Below are 22,806 nucleotides of genomic sequence, written 5' to 3'. Positions count from 1 at the left end.
GATTTTCAAGAACAAGGGCGATGTGCAGAACTGTAACAACTACAGAGGTATAAAGTTGATCAGCCACAGCATGACGATTTGGGAAAGAGTAATAGAAGCTAGGTTAAGAGGAGAGGTGACGATCAGCGAGCAGCAGTATGGTTTCATGCCACGAAAGAGCACCACAGATGCGATGTTTGCTTTGAGAATGTTGATTGAGAAGTATAGAGAAGGCCAGAAAGAGTTGCATTGTGTCTTTGTAGATTTAGAGAAAGCTTATGACAGAGTACCGAGAGAGGAGGTGTGGTATTGTATGAGGAAGTCAGGAGTTGCAGAGAAGTATGTAGGAGTGGTGCAGGATACGTATGAGGGAAGTGTGACAATGGTGAGGTGTGCGGTTGGAATGACGGATGGGTTCAAGGTGGAGGTGGGATTACATCAAGGATCGGCTCTTAGCCCTTTCTTGTTTGCAATGGTGATGGACAGGTTGACGGACAAGATCAGGCAGGAGTCTCCATGGACGATGATGTTCGCGGATGACATTGTGATCTGTAGTGAGAGTAGGGGGCAGGTTGAGGAGAGCCTGGAGAGGTGGAGGTATGCACTAGAGAGAAGAGGAATGAAAGTCAGTAGGAGCAAGACGGAATACCTATGCGTGAATGAGAGAGAGGACAGTGGAATGGTCAGGATGCAAGGAGTGGAGGTGACAAAGACATCTGAGTTTAAATACTTGGGGTCAACTGTCCAAAGTAACGGGGAGTGCAGTAGAGAGGTGAAAAAGAGAGTGCAGGCAGGTTGGAGTGGGTGGAGAAGTGTGTCAGGAGTGATTTGCGACAGAAGGGTACCAGCAAGAGTTAAAGGGAAAGTTTACAAGATGGTTGTGAGACCAGCTATGTTATATGGTTTGGAGACAGTGGCACTGACGAAAAGACAGGAGGCGGAGCTGGAGGTGGCAGAGTTGAAGATGCTAAGATTTTCACTGGGAGTAACGAAGAAGGACAGGATTAGGGACGATTATATTAGAGGGACCGCTCAGGTTGGACGGTTTGGAGACAAAGCAAGAGAGGCAAGATTGAGATGGCTTGGACATGTGTGGAGGAGAGATGCTGAGTATATTGGGAGAAGGATGCTGAATATGGAGCTGCCAGGGAAGAGGAGAAGAGGAAGGCCAAAGAGGAGGTTTATGGATGTGGTGAGGGAAGACATGCAGGTGGCTGGTGTGACAGAGGAAGACGCAGAAGACAGGAAGAAATGGAAACGGATGATCCGCTGTGGCGACCCCTAACGGGAGCAGCCGAAAGTAGTAGTAGTAGATAAAGAAACCCAAAATACTCAGAATTGATCAAAAAGTTACTTGGGCATGCCAACAGTTGTCCACAACATTCAAAATAGCGGGTAAGTTTGACATTGTATCCTTCAATAGCAATTAGGCTACATCAAACAAAAGCCAGATATCCCTAAAGCGTGATAAAGGCAAAAAAGTCAGGAGTCTTAATAATACAGATAAACACAAATACAAAGGCTTTAATAACATTGGCATTGAATAGTACAAATTATTTTTAAGATGAAGCTAAAAAAATGTAATAATGATGATAATGATAATAAGAATAGCCTACTACCACTATTCCTACTACTTCCAATTATAATGATAATGAGTAAAAATAATACAAATTACACAAGGTAACATTACTGGAGAGAGAGTAATCGGTCTACAATACATTGAGCCGTCAGCCTGGCTTCTGGGTCATGATCCCAACACTCCACCACTAGCTCCTGCAGGGCAGGTCCCTGAAATTGATATTTAATAGTCAACACAAATTACACATGGATGTCATGTACCTCTGTATTTTTTTTAGTTAGCAAATACATCAAGCTACATATACTTCCGTCAGTGAGTTACACATTGGAGGAATACCTGGGGTTTCTGGTCCCAGTGTTTTGGCATGGAAGGCCTCTTGTCCATGTTAGAAACATACAGAATGAGGCTCTCCATTGAAATATTTTCTCCCAGTTCAGTTTCATAAGGCAAGCAATGTCGTGGCACCAGCCTGCCTGCAGATGAAGACATTTGTTTTGTTGTTTTTTTATTAAAAGAACATTTAAGTTGTACAAAGTTTACAATATGTAACAGGATACAAGCATTACAGTAAACAAAGAACATACAGTTAAGGTCAAAATTATTAGCTCCCAAGGAACTATCGAACATTTCCCTAAAATTCTGCCCAATGTTTGCATCATTCATAAAACTTTACATAGTAAAACATTCATCAATGTTAAGGCCGCTATTTGGTACATTTTGGAATGTAAAATAAATCTTCAGGTTTGCTTTATACCAAATGTAGTGAAAATTGAGGTGGTTAAAATTATTAGCCCCCCCATGTGATATTTTTTTTGCTTTCAAAACACACCTGACCAATCAATCAGCTTTCAAACCACACCTGAGCAATCAATCAGTATTGAACTTTACTTAAGGGACTCCGATGAACAGGGCTAGGGGCACTTGAACACTTGATTGAGAGGGACTACTCTTAAATTCTTGGTAAGAAGTAATTTCATCATGCCAAAAAGTAAAGAAATCAGTCTGGAACTCAGAAAGAAGATAGTGGATGCTCATCTTAAGGGGGAAGGCTATACTGCCATTTCCAAGCATTCCACAGTGTCTAGAACAGCTGTACGTTGCATCGTTGCAAAGCACTAGGAGACAAATTCTGTTAGAAACAAACCTGGGCGTGGTCGAAAGTGCAATATTTCAAAAACTTTGGAGAGGAAAATAGTCAGAGATGTCAACAACAATCCCCAGATCTCTGTCAAGATGATTGTTGCTGAACTGGCCTCTTCTGGACTTGATGTTTCAAGGAAGACTGTTGTGAGGGCTCTTCATCGTGGTGGGCTTCGAGGTCATAGTCCAAGAAAAACTCCATTGCTCACACAGCGGCACATCAAAGCCAGACTGAAGTTTGCCCGTGAACGTTTGAAACATGGGCATGAGTTTTGGAAGTCTGTCCTTTGTTCTGATGAGACTAAACTTGAGCTGTTTGGGCACATGGATGTTGCTTTTGTTTGGTGAAGGGAGGGAGAGGCCTTCAACCCTAAAAACACAGTTGCCACAGTTAAACATGGTGGTGGGAGCATAATGCTGTGGGGGTGTTTTGCTGTTTTAGGCACAGGGAACCTTGTTCGGGTACATGGGATCATGAAGAGGATTATGTTGACATTTTGAAGGATAATGTAAAGAAATCTGCTGCCAGTCTAGCTTTAGGTCGCTGCTGGGTCTTCCAGCAAGAGAATGACACGAAGCATACATCCAAGTTGGTCCAAAACTTTTTGAAGGACACCAAAATCAAGGTCCTGGAGTGGCCCTCTTAGAGCCCAGATCTCAATCCTATTGAGAATCTGGGGCAGGAGCTCAATGTTAATGTCAACGCTTGAAAATCACACAATTTGGATGAGCTGGAACAATTTGCCATGGAAGAATGAGCTAAGATCCCTCAAGAGACATGTGCCAACCTAGTTAGGAACCACCATAAGAGGTTGTTGTCAGTTGTGAGTCAGAAAAGTTACACTATTGACTATTAATTGTCAGAGGACTAATAATTTTGGCCTTGTCATTTTTGTTTGTAAAATATCTTAGTCAAACTGCGTGGAGATTTTGTCTTTGTTCTTTTGGAAACAATTAAACTATAAACACTTTTGGTTACGGTCATTTCCATGAAAAAGTTAAGGATTTTGTTTGATTTCATAAAGGGGGCTAATAATTTTGACATTAACTGTAGTATTGCCAAAAGGAACAGCAATACATACAGTGAATAAATGTGCTAGGAGATTAAGTTTCAATTAAAGAATATTTAAGAAATAAGAAAGCCAATTTTTCATTGTATTCGTAGAACAAAATCATTCTCTGCATTTAACCCATCCCATTGTATAGGAACAGTGGGCAGCTGCAGCGCCCGCAGACCAACTCCAGTTCCTCTTTCCATTACCTTGGTCAGGAACACAGACAGGATTAACCCTAACATGCATTTTTTTTTGGTGGATTTTTCCCCCTTTTTCTTCACAGTTGTACTTGGCCAAATACCCAACTCTTCTGACCTGTCCTGGTTGCTGCTCCACCTCCTCTGCTGATCAGGGGAGGGCTGCAGACTACCATATGCTTCCTCTGATACATCTGGAGTTGCCAGCCACTTCTTTTCACCTGACAGTGAGGAGCTTCGCCAGGGGGACGTAGCATGTGGGAGGATCACGCTATTCCCCTCAAACACATACCCACATCCGGCCTATCTGCAGACAAGGTCAATTGTGTCTGTAGGGACGCCCGACCGAGCAAGAGGTAACACAGGGACTCAAACCGGCGATCCTTGTGTTGGTAGGCAACGGAATAGACCGCTATGTCACCCAGACCCCCATGCATGTCCTTTCGATGGTGGGAGGAAACCGGAGCACCCAGAGAGAACATGCAAACTCTACACAAAGGACCTGGGACGGCTTGGGGTTCAAACCCAGGACCTTCTTGCTGTGAGTGCTCACCACTGAGCCACTGTGCCGCCCTTTTTTTTTTCTTTAAGAAAAAGAATATATTTTACAAACACAGACTTTCTGGCTTTAATATTTGCACCAAGTTTCCAAATATATATTAAGAGTGGCTCTAAAAACCATAAAATTTGGCCTTTGCTCAGAAAATTTGCTGTTGTGTATGTGATATTTGCCAAGACATAAGATGAGATTGATAAAGTACAAATCATCTATATTATTAAGGTCATCCTTCTTAACCCCACACAATACATGCCTCTCAATGATAATGAAGTGTATACCACTTCGGTTTATAAAATTCACCATATTGGTCCAAACGATTTTGCAATACAAACAAATGTAATAAAGTTTCTTCACAATTTATACTGAAACAAGAGTTAGTCAAGAGTTAGTGTCCAAATCTAACATATATTTAGTGAAGTAAGTCTTCACTGGATAACCTCTATGCATTATTTTTGAAGATATTTCTTTTACTTTATTAGTTAGTAAAGACTTTGTTAACAGCCAAAACCATTTCCCGTTAATATTCCCATAGGTGTTATTCCAGCAGAAGACAGCAGCAGATATGGTGAGCACATCTCTTAGAATTAGGGGAATATAATTTGAGAGGGAAGCGAAATTCAAGAAATTGTGTTCGTACAACTTTGAGGAGCATGGACATTTCAATCTGTGGGGGAAAATTGTGGAACAGTACGAGCATGGAACTCAAAGTACAAAGGACTGATTATCAAGAGATACAGGGATGATGAAGAGTTGTGTTAACTGTCTTAAGTTTTATTTGTGTCTAAACATTCATTACAGTTTTTATTTTTTCTATAACACTGAGTGGATATTTGGGTTGTATGTAGCACTGGGATCTGTTTATTCTTGGTACATGACTTTAGGATGCGGTTTTTTTTAAATTTTTAACCCAGCCACTGTGGTGTCGCTGTCTTCATCGGGTAAATGTCCATCCACTTTGAATGGGCGTCCAACCATCAGTCGAAACATTTCTCCTAGGAAAGGCCCCGCATAGTCCACATGAATCCTTGACAATGGCGACTCCGGCCACTCCCAGGGGTGTAACGGTGCGGTTGGTGGTACCTTTTGGGGTGTCTTGACACTCCTCACAAGACTGCACTGCCTTTTCAATGTCCTGGTCCATTCCTGGCCACCATAGATAAGATCTAGGCCAGGCCTTTCACTTTTAAGATGCCGCTGTGGGTTTGGTGTAGTAACTTTAGCATTTTGTCTCTGCCTTTTGTAGGTATGATAACTCTGGCTCCCCAGAGCACACAACCATCCCTCACACTCCGCTCCATTCTCCGCTGATGATAAGGCTTGAAAGTGAGCGTCTGTCTCTGCAGGCCAACCTTTTAGGATGTAAGCATGGACTTGTGACAATATCACATCCTTAGCTGTCCAGCTTTTTATTTTGTTTGGGTCCACCAGTGTCTCATCTAGTAGATCCATCATCAAGACATGTTTGGTTTCTCCTCCTTCCTCAGTGTTTCAGACAGAGGCAGTCTGCTCAATGCGTCCGTGTTGGCGTGGTGTTTTCCTGGTTTGTACACTATGTTGTACTCATAGGCGCTCAGGTGCACAGCCCATCTCTGAACTCTTGGGGAACCCATTTGTGGAATGGGTTTTTTCTCATTGAAGAGGTAGATCAACGGCTTATGATGTGTAGCTGATGAAGGCTCGCCCATATAAGTACTTGTGAAACCTCTCAACACCAAACAGGACTGCCAAGCCTTGTCAAGCTGAGAGTATCTTATCTCAGCAGGCATCAGTGTGCTTGACATGAATCCTATAGGCCTCTCACTACCGTCATCCATCCTGTGTGATAAAACGGCGCCCACTCCATATGGTGACGCATCACATGACAGAATCAATTCTCGGTCAGCTGAATAGTGAATTAACACATTTGATGTGTTCAGCAAGGCCTTGAATTTTTGAAAAGCATCTTCTGCTCCTTTTCCCACTTCCATCGCACATGTCTTAAAAGTTCATGCAGTGGAGCCAACAAGGTCGCTGGGTTGGGAAGGAATTTGTTGTAGTAGTTTAGAAAACCTAAATATGACTTGAGTTCAGTGACATTTGTGGGAGCAGGAACTTCCTGGATGGCTTTCACTTTTCTCTCCACAGGGTGAAGTCCCTGTGCGTCCACCTGATGTCCCAAATACTCCACTTCCTCCTGTAGGAAGGTGCATTTATTCCTCCTTAAGCGCAGCCCAGCCTCTTCCAGCCTTGTCAACACTGTGTCGAGGTTTTTTAGGTGGTCTGCCTCATCCACTCACCAAAATGTCATCAAGGTACACTGTCACTTGTGGAATTCCTCTTAACAGATCCTCTATGGTCCCTCGGAATATAACTGGTGCTGAGGCGACTCCAAACAGCAGTCTGTTGTATGTGAACAAACCACAGTGTGTGTTCACTGTCAAGTATTTCTTTGATTCATCGTCCATGAGTACTTGCTGGTATGTGTGACTCATATCCAATTTTGTAAACCGTTTTCCCTCAGACAGTGCTGCGAAAAGGTCATCTACCTGAGGTATTGGATATTGCTCCAGTGAGGAAACAGTGTTCACGGTGAGTTTGTAATCTCCACATAATCTCACAGTTCCCCCAGGCTTCAAGGTTGGCACAACTGGGGCTGCCCATTCTGAATATTTCACCGGTGTGATTATGCCTTCTTTCAACAGTCTGTCTATTTCTTCATCTACTTTTGCTCGCATGGCGTAGGGGACAGACCTGGGACGAAAGAATCATGGGATTGGGTTGTCTTTCACATGGATGGTAGCCTTGGTACCTTTAAGTGTGACAAGCTCCTCTTTGAACACATCCTCATGTTTGCTTAACACCTGCTGTGGTGGTCTTTTCTCTGCTTTGATGTGCTTCACTTGACAGGCTTTGTGTCGGTATTTGATTTCTCTCCATCTTAGATGTAGCTCCTCCAGCCAGCCTCATCTGAGTAAGGTGGGGCCATTCCCTTTGACCACAACGATGGGCAGTTTAGCGCTTTGCTGCTTGTATTTAACACTGACAAGTGCTGCTCCAATCACCTTAACAGGGTCCCCTGTATAAATCTCCAACTTGATTTTGACTGGCGTCATCTGAGGAGTTTCTGTGTCTTTCCACATCATTTTAATTGTTTTTTCATTCATTACTGTGAGACTGCAGCTGGTATCTCTCTCAAAAGTAAAATTTCCCATTTAGTTTCATCTTCACAGCATATGGGTCTACTCTTCTCATTTGCACCTCACTCATATGTCCCAATTTAAACTTCATGCACTTCAGTGTGAATGTGCCTTCTTCTGAGCTATCAGTGTTACTGTCATCATGCTTCTCTAGCACTTCATGGGAACGGTAGTTTGAACTCCGCCCTTTATCTCTCTTTACATCAGGCACTTTGTTATTCCATTTATTCTGGATATTCTTGTTACGGCAAGCTCTAGCAATGTGCCCTATCTTCCCCGCAAACGTGCAATTTTTCTTGTTTAAACTTACGTTCTGATGCAGTATGTTGTCCTTTGCAATGGTAGCACTCCTTCGTAGCTCCCTTGAACGCACCAGCCTCGTGCCAGCCGTTGTTTACATTGAAGCACTTTGCCGTTGCACTGGGATTTTGCAGATCATGGGCATTTTTGTTTGCGGTCTCCGCTGCTACGGCAATTGCCAAGGCTTTTTCAAATGTCAAATCTGCTTCTGCCAGGAGCCGTCTTTGAATCCGGCCGTCATTAATCCCACAGACGATTCTCTCTCTCAACATCTGCTGTAAAGTGCCACCGTAGTTACAGTCCCGCGCCAGCCGACGCAGCTCTGCCACATACTCCATTACTGATTCATTAGACTTGGGAATCAAACGTGTACCTTTGCACAATTTCGTTCGGCTTTGGGTTCAAGCGATTTTTCGGCAGCACTACAAGTTGCTGGTAGGTTTTGTCCTTCGGCTTGTCTAGGCTGAGAAGGTTCCTCGTCAAGCTGTATGTTGATGCTCCGACGACACTTTTGAGTATAGCTCTCTGCCTATCTCTGTCGTCAATGGCATTGGCTGCAAAAAAAGAAAAAGATCCAGTATTTCACAATACTCCTCCCAAGTTTGATTTTTGGAATCAAACGCTGCGAGCGTGTCAATTGTAGCCATTTCTTCACTACTTCTCTCTCCCCCTTTGTTAGCCGAAAACAATCCTCTTCACTTTGCTAGCTTTAGCATTAGCAACTGCTAACCAACCTGACCCGTCGCGCTGCTGTCTGCTTTGTCATTCAAACCGTTATCAGTGTCCTCTTCAAAAGACTTTTTCCTCGTCACCAAAAAGACGTATCTTGTGAAGAATTGACTGTCCACACCATCTCAAACTTAGTTTCAACATTTTACTGACTTAAAGTGTAGTGCCATTACACGTTACATTCACGTCTAACGTTGTATCAACCCCGAGCTTCCGGACGGTGACTCCTGTAACTCTTCTTCTACGGTTACAGAACATGCACTCTGAACAGCATAACAAGCCACCTATTGGACTCTTCAGTAATAACCCATATCATTACTCTACAACAGGATACCACGAAAACCTACCCTGTCAGGAGGCATTCTTTCTGCTCAGAGGAAAAGAGCTTTGCATAATGAGGATATCCCTTGTCAGAAATGCATTAAAAATGTAAGAGATTGTCCGGGTAGCGTAGTGGTTTATTCCGTTGCCTACCAACACGGGGATCTCGGTTCGAATCCCCGTGTTACCTCTGGCTTGGTCGGGTGTCCCTACAGACACAATCGGCCATGTCTGCGGGTGGAAAGCCGGATGTGGGTATGTGTCCTGGTCGCTGCACTAGCGCCTCCTCTGATCGGTCGGGGCGCCTGATCCCCCCCACGCGCTATGTCCCCCTGGTGAAACTCCTGTCAGATGAAAAAAAAGCGGCTAGCGACTCCACATGTATCGGAGGAGGCATGTGGTAGTCTGCGGCCCTCCCTCAGCAGAGGGCGTGGAGCAGCTCGGAAGAGTGGGGTAATTGGCCAAGTACAATTGGAAGGGAAAAAAAGGGGGGGAGGTAAGACATTGGCGTCCGGGTGGCGTGGCAGTCTATTCCGTTGCCTACCAACATGGGGATCGCTGGTTCGAATCCGTGTTACCTCCGGCTTGGTCGGGCGTCCCTACAGACAATTGGCTGTGTCTGCGAGTGGGGAGAAGGGGAACTAAGGGGGAACAGCGTGATAATCCCACGCGCTACGTCCCCCTGGCGAAACTCCTCACTGTCAGGTGAAAAGAAGTGGCTGGCGACTTGACATGTATCAGAGGAGGCATGTGGTAGACTGCAGCTCTCCCCAGATCGGCAGAGGGGGTGGAGCAGTGACCGGAACAGCTCGGAAGATTGGGATAATTGGCGAAGTACAATTTGGGAGAAAATGGTGGGGTGGGGGGTGGGGGTAAGATGGTTTATGTGATTGATTTGACTTTTATCGTAATATTTTTTCTTATTTTCTCTGATGATGTCTTTTGAAGTCATGTGACTAGTACTCAACACTACTGATATATTAACCTCAAAGCCATAGAAAGGTCACATTTTCCAGTTTCTGTTATAGTAAAATAGTGGGGTCTGATTTTCTTATCTACGATCATAGAGAAAGATCTTGTACAGCAAGAGCTTTATATTTGCCTTTCCCCCCCAATGTATTTTAACGTACACTTAGAGTACCTGACCAGGTCTGCCAAAGTGAGAAGTAACAAAAGATTTTACTTTCAAACAGATCCGAGCAGCGCATCCAGATCTCCCAGAGCAGCAGCCCTAAGGCATAGATGTCCCCCTGCAAAAGGCAGGAGCCACTGCGAAGGTTCACAGAGCCTTCAAGGATTTCAGGGGACATATAACGTGGTGTGCCCACCTGGGCATGACCCTGTACATGAATGGAGAGGGTTGTGGAATTATATTATTTGATCGGTTAGTTGCAAATATGCATGTCCTTATATATAAAACAGCGGGTTGATGCTAGAAAAGCATCACATATTTGCATAAGCAATCGTGCAAATACAAATCTACCTTTACATTCACATCAATTAAAACATTGAACACAATGAAGCAAATACCCTAGATGGGCCATGGGCTTGTGGAAATTATATCACAGTTTAGGTAGATAAAGTGTAATTCATTATTATTTCAATTACATTGAGAATGTGTAAAATTTCATCAAGTCAAGCTGAGTCAAATCAAATGTACTTGAATAGCCCTAAATCACATTTAAGCAGGAGAGGGCTTTGGAATCACATTTCCAACACATGTAAATAGAATAACTGACGATGTACAGCACCCCCCCCCCCATTCTTAGGGATAAAACTTGCCTTCAAATGTTTGGACGTTGGCAAAAAAGTGTCAAAGGACCATTTCCATAGTAAGCCTGGTATAAATGAGTTGTACCATAGCTATCAATCAATCAGAGACCTACCCATTTTTCAAGTAACAACATAAGCTGGCCAATGCAGTTATTGGTTATTAGGCCAGAGCTATATCTGGATCTCACCTGCATTTTTCCTAAGCCACACTGCCAACCATGATGTTCATGACATGACCGCAGGATGGTGGCAGAACCAAAGTCACTCAGGAAACAGGTGCCATCTGGCCTAACCAGCACATTGTAACTGCTGAGGTCTCTATGGGCCAACGCTGGTTTGTGCATACCTGCAACATCAGGAACATTTTATTTGTCATTTCATTTCATGTACTTGTGTACATTAAATATTGTTACTCCCAGCCCACAGCAGTGCAACACAAAGACAAAAACATATCCAAAAACAAGAACTACAAGAACAAAACATATCCAAATTTGGATATGTGTATTGATATATGGTTGATAACCATATACACTCACTGCCCACTTTATTAGGTACACCTTGCTAGTACCGGGTTGGACCCCCTTTTGCCTTCAGAACTGCCTTAATCCTTCGTGGCATAGATTCAACAAGGTACTGGAAACATTCCTCAGAGAGTTTGGTCCATATTGACATGATAGCATCACGCAGTTGCTGCAGATTTGTCGGCTGCACATCCATGATGCGAATCTCCCGGTCCACCACATCCCAAAGGTGCTCTATTGGATTGAGATCTGGTGACTGTGGAGGCCATTTGAGTACAGTGAACTCATTGTCATGTTCAAGAAACCAGTCTGAGATGATTCGAGCTTTATGACATGGCGCGTTATCCTGCTGGAAGTAGCCATCAGAAGATGGGAACACTGTGGTCATAAGGGGATGGACATGGTCCGCAACAATACTCAGGTAGGCTGTGGCGTTGACACGATGCTCAATTGGTACTAAGGGGCCCAAAGTGTGCCAAGAAAATATCCCCCACACCATTACACCACCAGCAGCAGCCTGAACCGTTGATACAAGGCAGGATGGATCCATGCTTTCATGTTGTTGACGCCAAATTCTGACCCTACCATCCGAATGTCACAGCAGAAATCGAGACTCATCAGACCAGGCAACGTTTTTCCAATCTTCTATTGTTTAATTTTGGTGAGCCTGTGCGAATTGTAGCCTCAGTTTCCTGTTCTTAGCTGACAGGAGTGGCACCCGGTGTGGTCTTCTGCTGCTGTAGCCCATCTGCCTCAAGGTTCGACGTGTTGTGCATTCAGAGATGCTCTTCTGCATACCTCGGTTGTAATGAGTGGTTATTTGAGTTACTGTTGCCTTTCTATCAGCTCGAACCAGTCTGGCCATTCTCCCCTGACCTCTGGCATCAACAAGGCATTTTCGCCCACAGAACTGCCGCTCACTGGATATTTTCTCTTTTTCGGACCATTCTCTGTAAACCCTAGAGATGGTTGTGCGTGAAAATCCCAGTAGATCAGCAGTTTCTGAAATACTCAGACCAGCCCGTCTGGAACCAACAACCATGCCACGTTCAAAGTCACTTACATCACCTTTCCTCCCCATTCTGATGCTCGGTTTGAACTGCAGCAGATCGTCTTGACCATGTCTACATGCCTAAATGCATTGAGTTGCTGCCATGTGATTGGCTGATTAGAAATTTGCGTTAACGAGCAGTTGGACGGGTGTGCCTAATAAAGTTGCCGGTGAGTGTATATGTGTTGGATATGTGTTTAGCTATATGGTTTATATATAGATGTGGGTGTGTGTTGGATGTGTGTTTAGATATATGGTTTATATAGAACCATATATAAACCATATATCTAAAAAAAAGAAAAGAAAAACTATCCAAGGGAACAAACGCCAGCCAGGATGACTGTCGGAACTGCTGGTCTGCATGGGCTAGCAATTAGCTTAGCCTGCAAGGCTTCCTCGTCCTGTCAGACCTCCCCCCCCCCTCGGTGTTTCCTCTTCGGGCGCAGCTCCACGCAGGGGTCGTGGTCTTTGGGCCCACCGGACACCGCAGACCAGGCTCCCTCAGCCGATCCAGCGCTAGCTCTCCCAGCCTGACACCCTCAACACACCACTCCACACGACGACACCAAAAACACCACAGTCCACGCTAGGCGTGGCAACCGCCAGACCGCCTTCAGTGTTATCGGAACTGCTGGTCTGCATGGGCTAGCAGTTAGCTTAACCTGCCTCGTTTCCGCGTCCTGTCAGACCGACCTTGGTGTTTCCTCCCCGGGCGCAGCTACGGGCAGGGCCCTGGTCCCACAGTACGCAGCAGACCAAGCTCTCCCAGCCATCAAACGAAGACAACACTTAGATGCAGACGTGGACAAAGACACTGCCTGGACGGTACTAGGTGAGGCTGCCGCAAACGTGAATTCGCGCCGCCATCTTCCCACACCGGAAACATGTTGTGTGTGAGTGCACACAAGCAAATACACGAATATGAAGACAATCTCCCTCTCTCTCTCTCGCTCTCTCTCTCGCGCGCGGACGCACACACACGCACGCACACACGAGATTTCGTAGACAATAACCCAGAGAGATGCTGCACACTGAGCATCCAACCTGCCCAGATGTTCACACGTTCGATCTCTCTTTTTTCCCCTACACCGTCTCCTGGTTACTGTCAGTAGAGAATTCAAAATCCTGGGTTGTTTGCGTTTGCTGAAACAAAAGTAGCACCCTGTCAAGCTGTATCATTTTAATAACGGTCGTCCTCGTCCCCCCCCCCCCCCCCCAAAGTGCTGTATGTAGCCTGAACAATGAGGCAGCTTCATGTCCCTGCACCTGCACCTCACTGAAGGCCAGCCCATGGATTGTATCTTTAAATATTCTCTGTGATGTGACTTAATGGGTTTATTGTTGTTTATTTGGGTAATGTTTCTACCATTTACATTTTTTTATAATTGTGATTTAATAGAGTTATGCACATTGAAATTACAATGTAGTTTTACAACACAGCAAAGAAATTGACTTGACCCCCCCCACACACACACATATTTTTGTTCAAAGCACATTCTTACCATATCTGTGAATGTCGGAGTGAAGGTAGGCTAATCCTTGTGCTAGGGTTAGGGACAGCTTCATTGATGATATGAAATCACTTGTCTCCTTGCACAGGAAAGAGTCAAGGGAACCCTAAAATCAGACGGAAACCCAGGTTCCTTGTGCAAATGAATAAATGTGTATATTCATTCATGGGGGCTTGAGCCTCTCCCAGTAGGCAGTGAGCACAAAACAAGGAGACAGCCTGGGCAGTCGGCCATTCCATCACAGGCCCCACACGACACATTCATGCACTGGGCCGCACAGCTAGATAATTTTGGGTTTAATTCTGGCATCTTGTACCTGTGTTCATGTGGATTTCCTCAACAACAGTCCAAAGACATGTTACATTCTATATTGCCCATTAATGTGACTGAGTGTGTCTGCTGCCCCGGGGTCTCATTTATAACCGTTGCGTATGCACAAAACGGAGCCTGAAAGAGGCATACGCCACTTCCCACGCAACATTTGTGATCTATAAAAACAAACTTGACGGGAGAATGCGCACCTGTACGTTCCTGTACCTTGTTTGTACCTGTACAAAAAAAAAAAATTGGCACACGCCATTTTCGGCTTTTGTGCGCACGTACACTTTTAGTAAGGCTCCTACACACTGTTTTATAAATGAGACCCCAGCTCTGTTGCCCTACCTTCCACTCAGTGCCTGCTGGGAAAGGTTGCAACTCCTCCCATGACCCCAGACTGGATAAAGGGGGTATAGAAAATACATAAGCACAATTCAAATCATAGTCATTCTATGGGTTCAGAATGCTACAATAAGGGTACTGTTATTTCATGCATGAGATAATGCGGTGGTCAAACAACAGCAAGGCTACATGCATAGCTTATTTCTCTTATCACTTCTATTTTGCATTCCTCAATTCAACACTGAAGGTTCCAACAATGAGAAAGAAGGACAACATGTTCTCTTATGGGGGGAGGGGGGGGGGTGCTATCACTCACACATGCAGCAAACTCCAGAACCAGCAACCACTGGCCAACCAAGTTTCTCCCTGCACCCAAGAAGGGGACAATCCTAGCGTGCCTCATAAGCGGCAGTTCATAAACCTCCTTCTCCCGGGTGAACTCATGTTCACAGTCTGCAGGGAAAATCTTCACTGCCACCACAGAACCCTGATAGCTCCCTTGCCACACTGTGGCAAAGTGGCCGCTGCCAACAATCTGAAATAGATATGCACATATGACATGATGAGGAATATAGAGGAGAAATTAGTGGTAGTTGAAAAATGACAGGTAAAGAATTCCCACTGGTTATTTGCAGAGTAAATAAGACATATTAGTCCAAAGATGTAATATTCCACTATATCACTTATACATGATTCTGTTTAACATTTAATTCCATTCATGTTCTGGGAATAAATACCCGCTGCAGTTCAATGTTGGTGCAGTCAATCTTGGGTGTTTCTTGCACATGGCAGGAACACAGTGGTGTGAGAAGATTGTCCTGAAAAGATGCTTGCGATTGCTCATCTGAGACAATAAATAGATAGACAACATCACACAATGAATGCTCACAGCTGGTGGAGACAATTTGACTCTGTGATAATGTGGTCATATGTCTTTAATCGGTGCAACTGGATGACTACAGAGCAGAGTTGCACAGATGCCTGAGCATTGCAAAAAATAGAGGGTAGGATAAAAGGAGTGCAGATTAAAACCAAGGTCACTCCATGGTAGAAGAGGGAGTGTAACAGTGCCAAGGTTAAACAGCCCAGCATGGAAAGACTAGGGGTGAGTTTCTGAGAACATTGCAGAAATAGATTGGTAAGACACCTCGGAAGTCCTTTTAATACAAAAACAAAGTTGTTTTTTTTTTGTTCTTTGAAGAAGCTGTTATTCAGCAAGTTGATTAAGGCACTGAATCAAAGTCATCGAATGTGAATGCAATAGAGATGCTGTTTGTATGTCAAGTCCGTATAATCTAGTACATTTTTTTTAGGGGGGGGTGCTGTGAAAGCAGTGGGCGTTGGCAAAATCAGAAGACTCAAAACAATAGACTCATTTTCTGTGTGTTCCTAGCCAGCACCTGCCAACATCAACAGCCGTCTCACGCTCATATCCTTGCTCTTGATATCTCGGTTCGCAAGGGCATCTGATTCAGTTCAGTTATACCTCCCTCTTTTCTAATGTCCCCCCCCCCCTGAATTCAATGGGAGAGATGTCAGTGATCCAACATCTCTTCACAAGCGCTGACAAAAAAAAAAAATCTATATGCATTACCAGTGCAAATATAACACCTGGCCAGTAATGTGTAATCTACAAAAATGTCCAGTCTTCTCAATTGTGGTGGGCACACTATAGTCACACAATAAAAGAATAAACGTGAAAAGCACATTCAAATGACAATTAATTCATCTATGTCTTGAGGCATGCTCAATAATCCAGGTAAGAAAATCAAAGAAGGTTGAATCAGTTCATCTGGATACGTTTATTGACAGATACGTTTCAACCCTCAACTAAGTGACACCTTCAGTCTAAACTGACTGCAGGCATCCCCACCCCTTATAAACAATACAGTGCCTAACGACCGAAATCAACCAGTGTCATATGCAAATGGTGTGAACATTAACTAGAGTTTTAATGGCTATGTGTACTATTCACAGAGGATTTGGGAATGTTTGCAATAACCGCATTATAAGATGGTGACAGGTGTACTCTTAGCGCCCCCCCCCCCCGACCACCACGAGTTAAGAGGGAAGGACCATCCCTGAACCGAGGGCATAGAGGATAATATCTTCTAATAATCTAATCTTCTTCTTTCAGCTTTTTCCGTTTTTCAGGGGTCGCCGCAGCAGCTTTTACAGTTTCCATCAGGACCCTGTGAGGGCACAGCATCAATGCTGGCCGTTAATAATCTAATAATAATCTTCTAATAATATCTTCTTTGAATGACTCATCTAATTTAGACTTAAATGTTAGATGGGATTTAAATGTTAATCATAAAAAAGACTCTTACTTTTCCTCCGGAAGCAATGTCTCCACTTGATAGCAACAATCAGGATACACAGGATCAAAAATGTTCCTATGTGGGTGGTAACTAAAGACACCTTTACCAGAGCTATAAAACAAAATGAGTTCATATTTAGCATTTTATTTTCCATAAATAAATTAGCATCTGCTGTAAAACAATCAAGTAAGTTAGCCATGTTGATATGGTGAGCAAAAATAATAATTTCTGTGAAAAAAAACCTATCTTAAATGATGGCCCTAGGAAGGCAGGACATACTCTTCTTCAAAATGTCTGTGAATTGCTTCAGCAAAGTGGGAAGGATGAGTTCCTAATGTCAAGACACACAATTTACTCAAGTGTTCAAAGTCAAGTTTGGGCAAATATAGCTGCAGAGATTTTTTTTTACTACTTTATTAACCCCGTGGGGCAACTCTTTCTCTGCATTTAACCCATCCTAGTTGTGTAGCTAGGAGCAGTAGGCAGCCGCCATGCAGTGCCTGGAGACTAACTCCAGTTATTTCTTCCTATTGCCTCAGTCAGGGGCAGAGACAGGAGCATAAACCCTAACATGCATGTCTTTTTGATGGTGGGGGAAACTGGAGCACCCAGAGAAAACCCACCGCAGACACAGGGAGAACATGCAAACTCCACACAGAAAGGGCCTGGGATGACCCCCAATGTTAGACAACCCCAGGGTTCGAACCCAGGACCTTCTTGCTGTGAGGCGACAGTGCTAACCACTGGGCCACCGTGCCAACCATTGACTGGGATCATCAACCGAACTCATGGCCAGAGAGGGAGTCCATTGATTCAGACAGTCAGGTGGCCTTTACAGCATACAAAGTAAACATTCAACAAAAGCTCTCATTGTGTAATGGCAACAGACACTTCATGTATCTGACTTACTGGCCCAAGCCTGATAAACAAAAGATAAAAGCAGATTTGGAGGAGGAATAGGAGAGAATTTTGTGGAGGTGGAGGGTTTGATTAAAAAAAAAGAAAAAAAGAAACACCTTAGCCAAAAATAATGATATTTTCTCTGACCAGAAGAGAGATAACTCACTTTTGTTTTTATACACAGTCATTTCACATCTGGCAATTGCAAGCAGTCCAACTATATTGCCAACAGTATACACTAAAAAAAGTTGCTCGGAAATTTTACAATCATCAGGATTTCATACCTGAAGGGACAGTCGGAGGCTCAGTGGACGCAGGCGTGTCGAAGTTTGGCCAACTGATGTTGCCATTGCAAAGGTCACCTTTGCATTCACACTTCAGTAAATTTTTTTGATGGTGCACATATGCCTTGCAGTCTCTAGTATCTGGGCAGGACGTTTCAATCGAATTACATGCTGCAACACATCAAGTGAACACCACATTTCGCGGTTACTTCAAAGAACGACCAAGACGGTCATTTTGACCGTTTTGCATTTTCAAGTTTAATCTGCTGCTGCTACTACTACTACGACTACTACTGCGACTACTACTACTTTCGGCTGCACCCGTTAGGGGTCGCCACAGTGGATCATCCGTTTCCGTTTCTTCCTGTCCTCTACATCTTCCTCTGTCACACCAGCCACCTGCATGTCCTCCGTCACCACATCCATAAACCTGATTTTCAAAGTTTAATGACTTTGTGGACAAAAAAAAGATAAGACCTGCCGCTCCCTGAATGTTCCTAAAATTACATACATTTGCATTAAAATGGGTTTTAGATCATCCATCCATCCATTATCCAAACAGCTTATCCTGTTTCCAGGGTCGCGGGATGCTGGAGCCTCTCCCAGCAGTCATTGGGCAGATAAGATCTACCTAAAACGACCGTGGCCTATCAAAATGACCACCTGTTTTTAAACTCTATTCTGTCAAAATAAATATCCATTGGAGATATTAATTTATTGCATATTGCAGCGAATTCGGGGGGAAACCACAGGAAATGCCGCAGCCGGGACGCGAACCCTTATAACGCTAACCGCTCGACTAAAGGGTCTGACCCGTTAGCCAAGAGCAAACGTGTCTACTTATCCATGCACGTTACAATATGTTAGTATGTCTGTTAAGAAACGACTGACAACAAAATTAACATCTTAACAACTATAATACTATTTTTAAACAATTTAAACTTCTGAGACACATGGTCGAACTTGAATAGCAAAATTGAAAAAGTGAGAACATTACCTGAAAAACTAAACGGAAAACACATATTACTAATCTAACAAATGTAACAAGGCCTATAAAACGTGAAATGTAAAAAAACGAACTGAAAATAGCCATGTAAATAGTACCAAACAACGACCGGAACTTAAAACTACTAGAACAGCGGTGGCTAACCATATGCCATGGAGAGCCACGTGTATGGAGATTTTCATTCCAGCCCGATTCCACACCAGGTGATTTCACTGATTACCAGGTGATTTTACTGATTACATGGGTTGTTAATCAGTGAAATCACCTGGTGTGGAGTTCAGCTGGAATGAAAACCCACATACACATGGCTCTCCATGGCATATGGTTAGCCAACCCCGATCTAGAACGACCATGGCGGTCATTTTGACCGTTTTGGCTTTTCAAAGTTTAGACTACCACATGCCTCCTCCGATACATGTGGAGTCGCCAGCCACTTCTTTTCACCTGACATAGGAGTTCGCCAGGGGCACGTAGCCTGTGGGAGGATCACACTATTCCTCCAGCCCCCCCCCCCAAACAGGCGCCCCGGCCGATCAGAGGAGGCGCTGGTGCAGCGACCAGGACACACCCACATCCGGCTTCCCACCTGCAGACACGGCCAATTGTGTCTGTGGATGCCCAACCAAGCCGGAGGCAACACTGGTATTTGAATCGGGAAACTCGTCATAGGCAACGGAATAGACCCGGACGCCCTCAAATGCTACGTCTTAACGCAGATTATAAACGTTTAACCATTAAACATCCTGCATTTAAGGGTTTCTTACCGAGGAAGTCTATCTCAGGCGTGCCGTTGATGAGTCTGAAAATCCCAGCACAACAATCGGTGCTGTTACAATGCTGCACAGACCCGTTCACCGGGCCATTCCTCCTAAACACATTGAATTGTGGCTTTACCTGGAATGCACATCGCCTCCCCTGCATGGAGACACCCGGAAAGATGCAACCTGGGAAGGGACATAAACAGATGTTGTTGACATTCAAGATTTGGTTTTATCAAAGCAAATCTCTTTAAAATGTTGTCTGGCATCATTTAGAATAATACGGACATCAATTTATAACGGGTTGTTTCAGTATAATTTTCAATTTATTTATAAATTTTAACTAATTTAAATTTTGTATATATAAATAAAATATAATAATAACAATGAAATAAAACAAAAAAAATAATTTAAATTTTAACTAATTTCATTTTAAATTTATAAAATTTTAAGTTTATAGTTTCAGTATTAAGAAACAAGACTACAAGACAGTCCAGTGGAGCAACTGTTTAAAGGATATGTCTCCTTTTTGAAAATGGGAAGCTCCCACTGCTTCTTCACATGATCCATTAGAAAAACCATCCTTTCTTTTAGGTTAAACTCTGCTAATATCTTTTCATTTCTGCCATTTGTTGTCATACTACAGGTTTGCTCAGATATGTGCGACTGGACTGTGAGCTTCCTTCCTTGCTTTTTTTTATGTATGGCTTAAACGATTGCCCTGTTGAGAAGATTCAGCAAAGCTGATCAGTTTGTCTGTGCAGGGGCGGTTAGTGAAATGTTCATCTTTTAACTTCTAAATGATGCCCAACATCATGACTAAATGCCTAAATACCTGAAACAAAAATCAAACCATGCATTAAAGTACAGTTATCTTCATGGGGCTTTAATATAGTTTGCTGTGGATAGGGTACTCTGTAGACGAGTGGCTTTGTTGGGGTCAGCTCGCTGTACACTATATCTCCATATTAATCGTAAAATGCCTTGACCTGCAGAGACGCCAAAACATAAATATTTGTCACAGCTTAGAAATGTTGCCGCTGTCAGGTATATCACCCTGGAGGTGCAGTGTCCCATCGGGGCAAGACTTGCATGTATTTGCATCAAATAGGAGCACAGACTTATGCTGCGAGCCTGTGCTTTGAAAATGTCTTGTCCTCATCATTTTTTTATGTTATTTGTTACAGTACCTGATGCACATACAATACACAGTCTCTACACACATACACTTTGACTTTTTTACATGTTCTTATCTTCCTTTCTTTTGAATATAATTATTGAGATCATCTGCAAATATGCATGTCACTGCTCTGGCAAACAGTGCCGTGAGCAGTGACATGACAAGACACATTAACTAGTAAGTTGCTGTATGTCAGTACTTTTGTTGAGCGTTCACATTAGTACTCTTTTGTCTTCCCTAACAATTTGGGGGTAAACCAAAATCACGAGTACCACAACACTGAGTTATGGGAAGTGGTAAATTAGGCCTACAAGGTTACTGAAATACACCCATGTCCCTATAGCCAAACATCCTACCAATACAACACTGCTGTGCATGATACAATGCAAAACACAGAATCTTAATTTCATGTAGTTTCAGGGTTTTATTTTGTTACAATGCTTTCAGACATACATGCTACCCAAAAAATAAAAAAATAAAATAAAAGAGAGCATACAGCCACACACTGAAGTTCCAACCTTTTTGTGTCAACCCTGAGCCAGAACAGGAAAACAATACTATAGCAAATTCAATTCCACTTACCCAGAGTTGCGAACAGCAGCCAGCGTTGCAAGCTCATAGTCATGGTGAGTCCAGACTGTACTGAGGAGTGTCCATTTATCGGTCCTGGGAAAGAGAAAGGAGTTTCAGCAGTTTCCCACCATCACTCCCACTCACACACACCTGCATGATGTATCTGAATCTACCGTCACACTGCCCACGCTGTATTTAGAAAGAACACACAATAACCTATATAAAATATTCATTGTATTCTCTTTGGAGATATCAAGATCTGCAATTAATATAGGCCTACATTTTCAAAGTTGCACTGGCTGAGCAATAAACATAAACATAAATGTTTAATACAAACAGCAGAAAACGTTGCACGGCGGGTCTACTGAGTAGTGGGGTGGTGGGATGCAGGGAAGAAACAGGGTAAAACATGCTTTTAAAAAGTGTGGTGTGCAGTTGGATCATTTATTCCAACCAATGGACTGGTCAGAGTTCTGTGGCAAAAATATCCATGTCCACTCTGCAGAAATAACAGATTAAAAAAAAAACCCACACAAATTATAATTACACTCCTAAATTTGCACAAACGCAGTTTCTGTGTGCGACTGCACACGCGCGCGCGCGCACGCGCACACACAGACACATAGTGGTATAATCAAAGTGAGAGGTAGGGGTTTACTCTAATTAGGACTAAAATCCCACTGGAGGAATACGTTTGTTAATGATGAATGTCGAACGGGAAAATATTCCAGATTAAGAGTTCACAATGTAATGCAAAAAAAAAACAAAAAAACTTTCTGTCATCATCAGCAATCGTAAAAAAACAGCATTACCCTTTACACTCTAACAACAGCATTACCCTTTACACTCATATAATCTACATTTTCAGCAGTTTAGCGACCCGTTTGGTTCAGACAAACAGTAGGGAGGGACGTGGATTTGCGTGGAGCCTTCACGTTTTTTTGGTTTTTTTTTTTTGTTTTTGCTCCACCTTCCGGAGCCTTGAATTGAAATTATATCTGCGAAAGTGTTTCACAATCGCAGGAAAGGGTAACCGTCGGAAGCGGTGTAAAGAAAACGCCTCAGAAGAAGAAGAAGCCACGATGGCGGAGAACAAGATGGGACCAAACATCCAGGCTGGAGCTGGATTTCTCGCCAAACGGGTCCAGAAGTCTTTAAATCGAGCTCAAGAGATGGTAAGAGGGTAAACTATGTGATCTCCGTTTCATGTCGCGTAACCGTATTGGGCTACGT

General features: G+C 43.5%; 2 protein-coding genes across 2 annotated transcripts in view; one reads left to right on the top strand and one right to left on the bottom strand.

Moving 5' to 3' along the window:
• Positions 1 to 1,665: 1,665 nt before the first annotated feature.
• On the bottom strand, positions 1,666 to 19,983 carry LOC130131851 (anti-Muellerian hormone type-2 receptor-like). The gene is made up of 10 exons (XM_056301619.1): positions 19,827 to 19,983; positions 18,057 to 18,227; positions 16,882 to 16,983; positions 15,289 to 15,395; positions 14,868 to 15,086; positions 13,883 to 13,997; positions 10,997 to 11,154; positions 10,219 to 10,375; positions 1,895 to 2,031; positions 1,666 to 1,767 (listed from the first exon to the last, which is right to left on the bottom strand). Exons 1-10 carry the CDS (start codon positions 19,981 to 19,983, stop codon positions 1,666 to 1,668), a joined length of 1,425 nt encoding a protein of 474 aa, XP_056157594.1.
• A 2,634-nt stretch (positions 19,984 to 22,617) lies between these two features.
• The window catches only part of bin2b (bridging integrator 2b), an 11,351-nt gene continuing 11,162 nt past the window's right edge, over positions 22,618 to 22,806 (top strand). The window contains exon 1 of the mRNA XM_056274299.1: positions 22,618 to 22,748. Within this exon, the coding sequence (XP_056130274.1) occupies positions 22,656 to 22,748 (93 nt within the window). The 5' untranslated portion in view covers positions 22,618 to 22,655. The remainder of the gene's footprint in view (positions 22,749 to 22,806) is intronic.

Source organism: Lampris incognitus, chromosome 2, assembly GCF_029633865.1.
Source record: "Lampris incognitus isolate fLamInc1 chromosome 2, fLamInc1.hap2, whole genome shotgun sequence".
Classification (NCBI taxonomy): Eukaryota; Metazoa; Chordata; class Actinopteri; order Lampriformes; family Lampridae; genus Lampris; species Lampris incognitus.
The sequence above is the reverse complement of the archived record's forward strand: the minus strand, read 5'-3'. Positions and strand labels throughout refer to the sequence as shown.

Coding starts and splice junctions, on each gene's coding strand:
- LOC130131851 (XM_056301619.1), bottom strand. CDS start 19,983: ATGCAGGGGAGGCGATGTGCATTCCAGGTAAAGCCACAATTCAATGTG. Junction 18,228..19,826: donor GCCTGAGATAGACTTCCTCG/GTAAGAAACCCT, acceptor GATGTGTTGCAG/CATGTAATTCGATTGAAACG. Junction 13,998..14,867: donor TTCTGGAGTTTGCTGCATGT/GTGAGTGATAGC, acceptor GTCTGATTTTAG/GGTTCCCTTGACTCTTTCCT.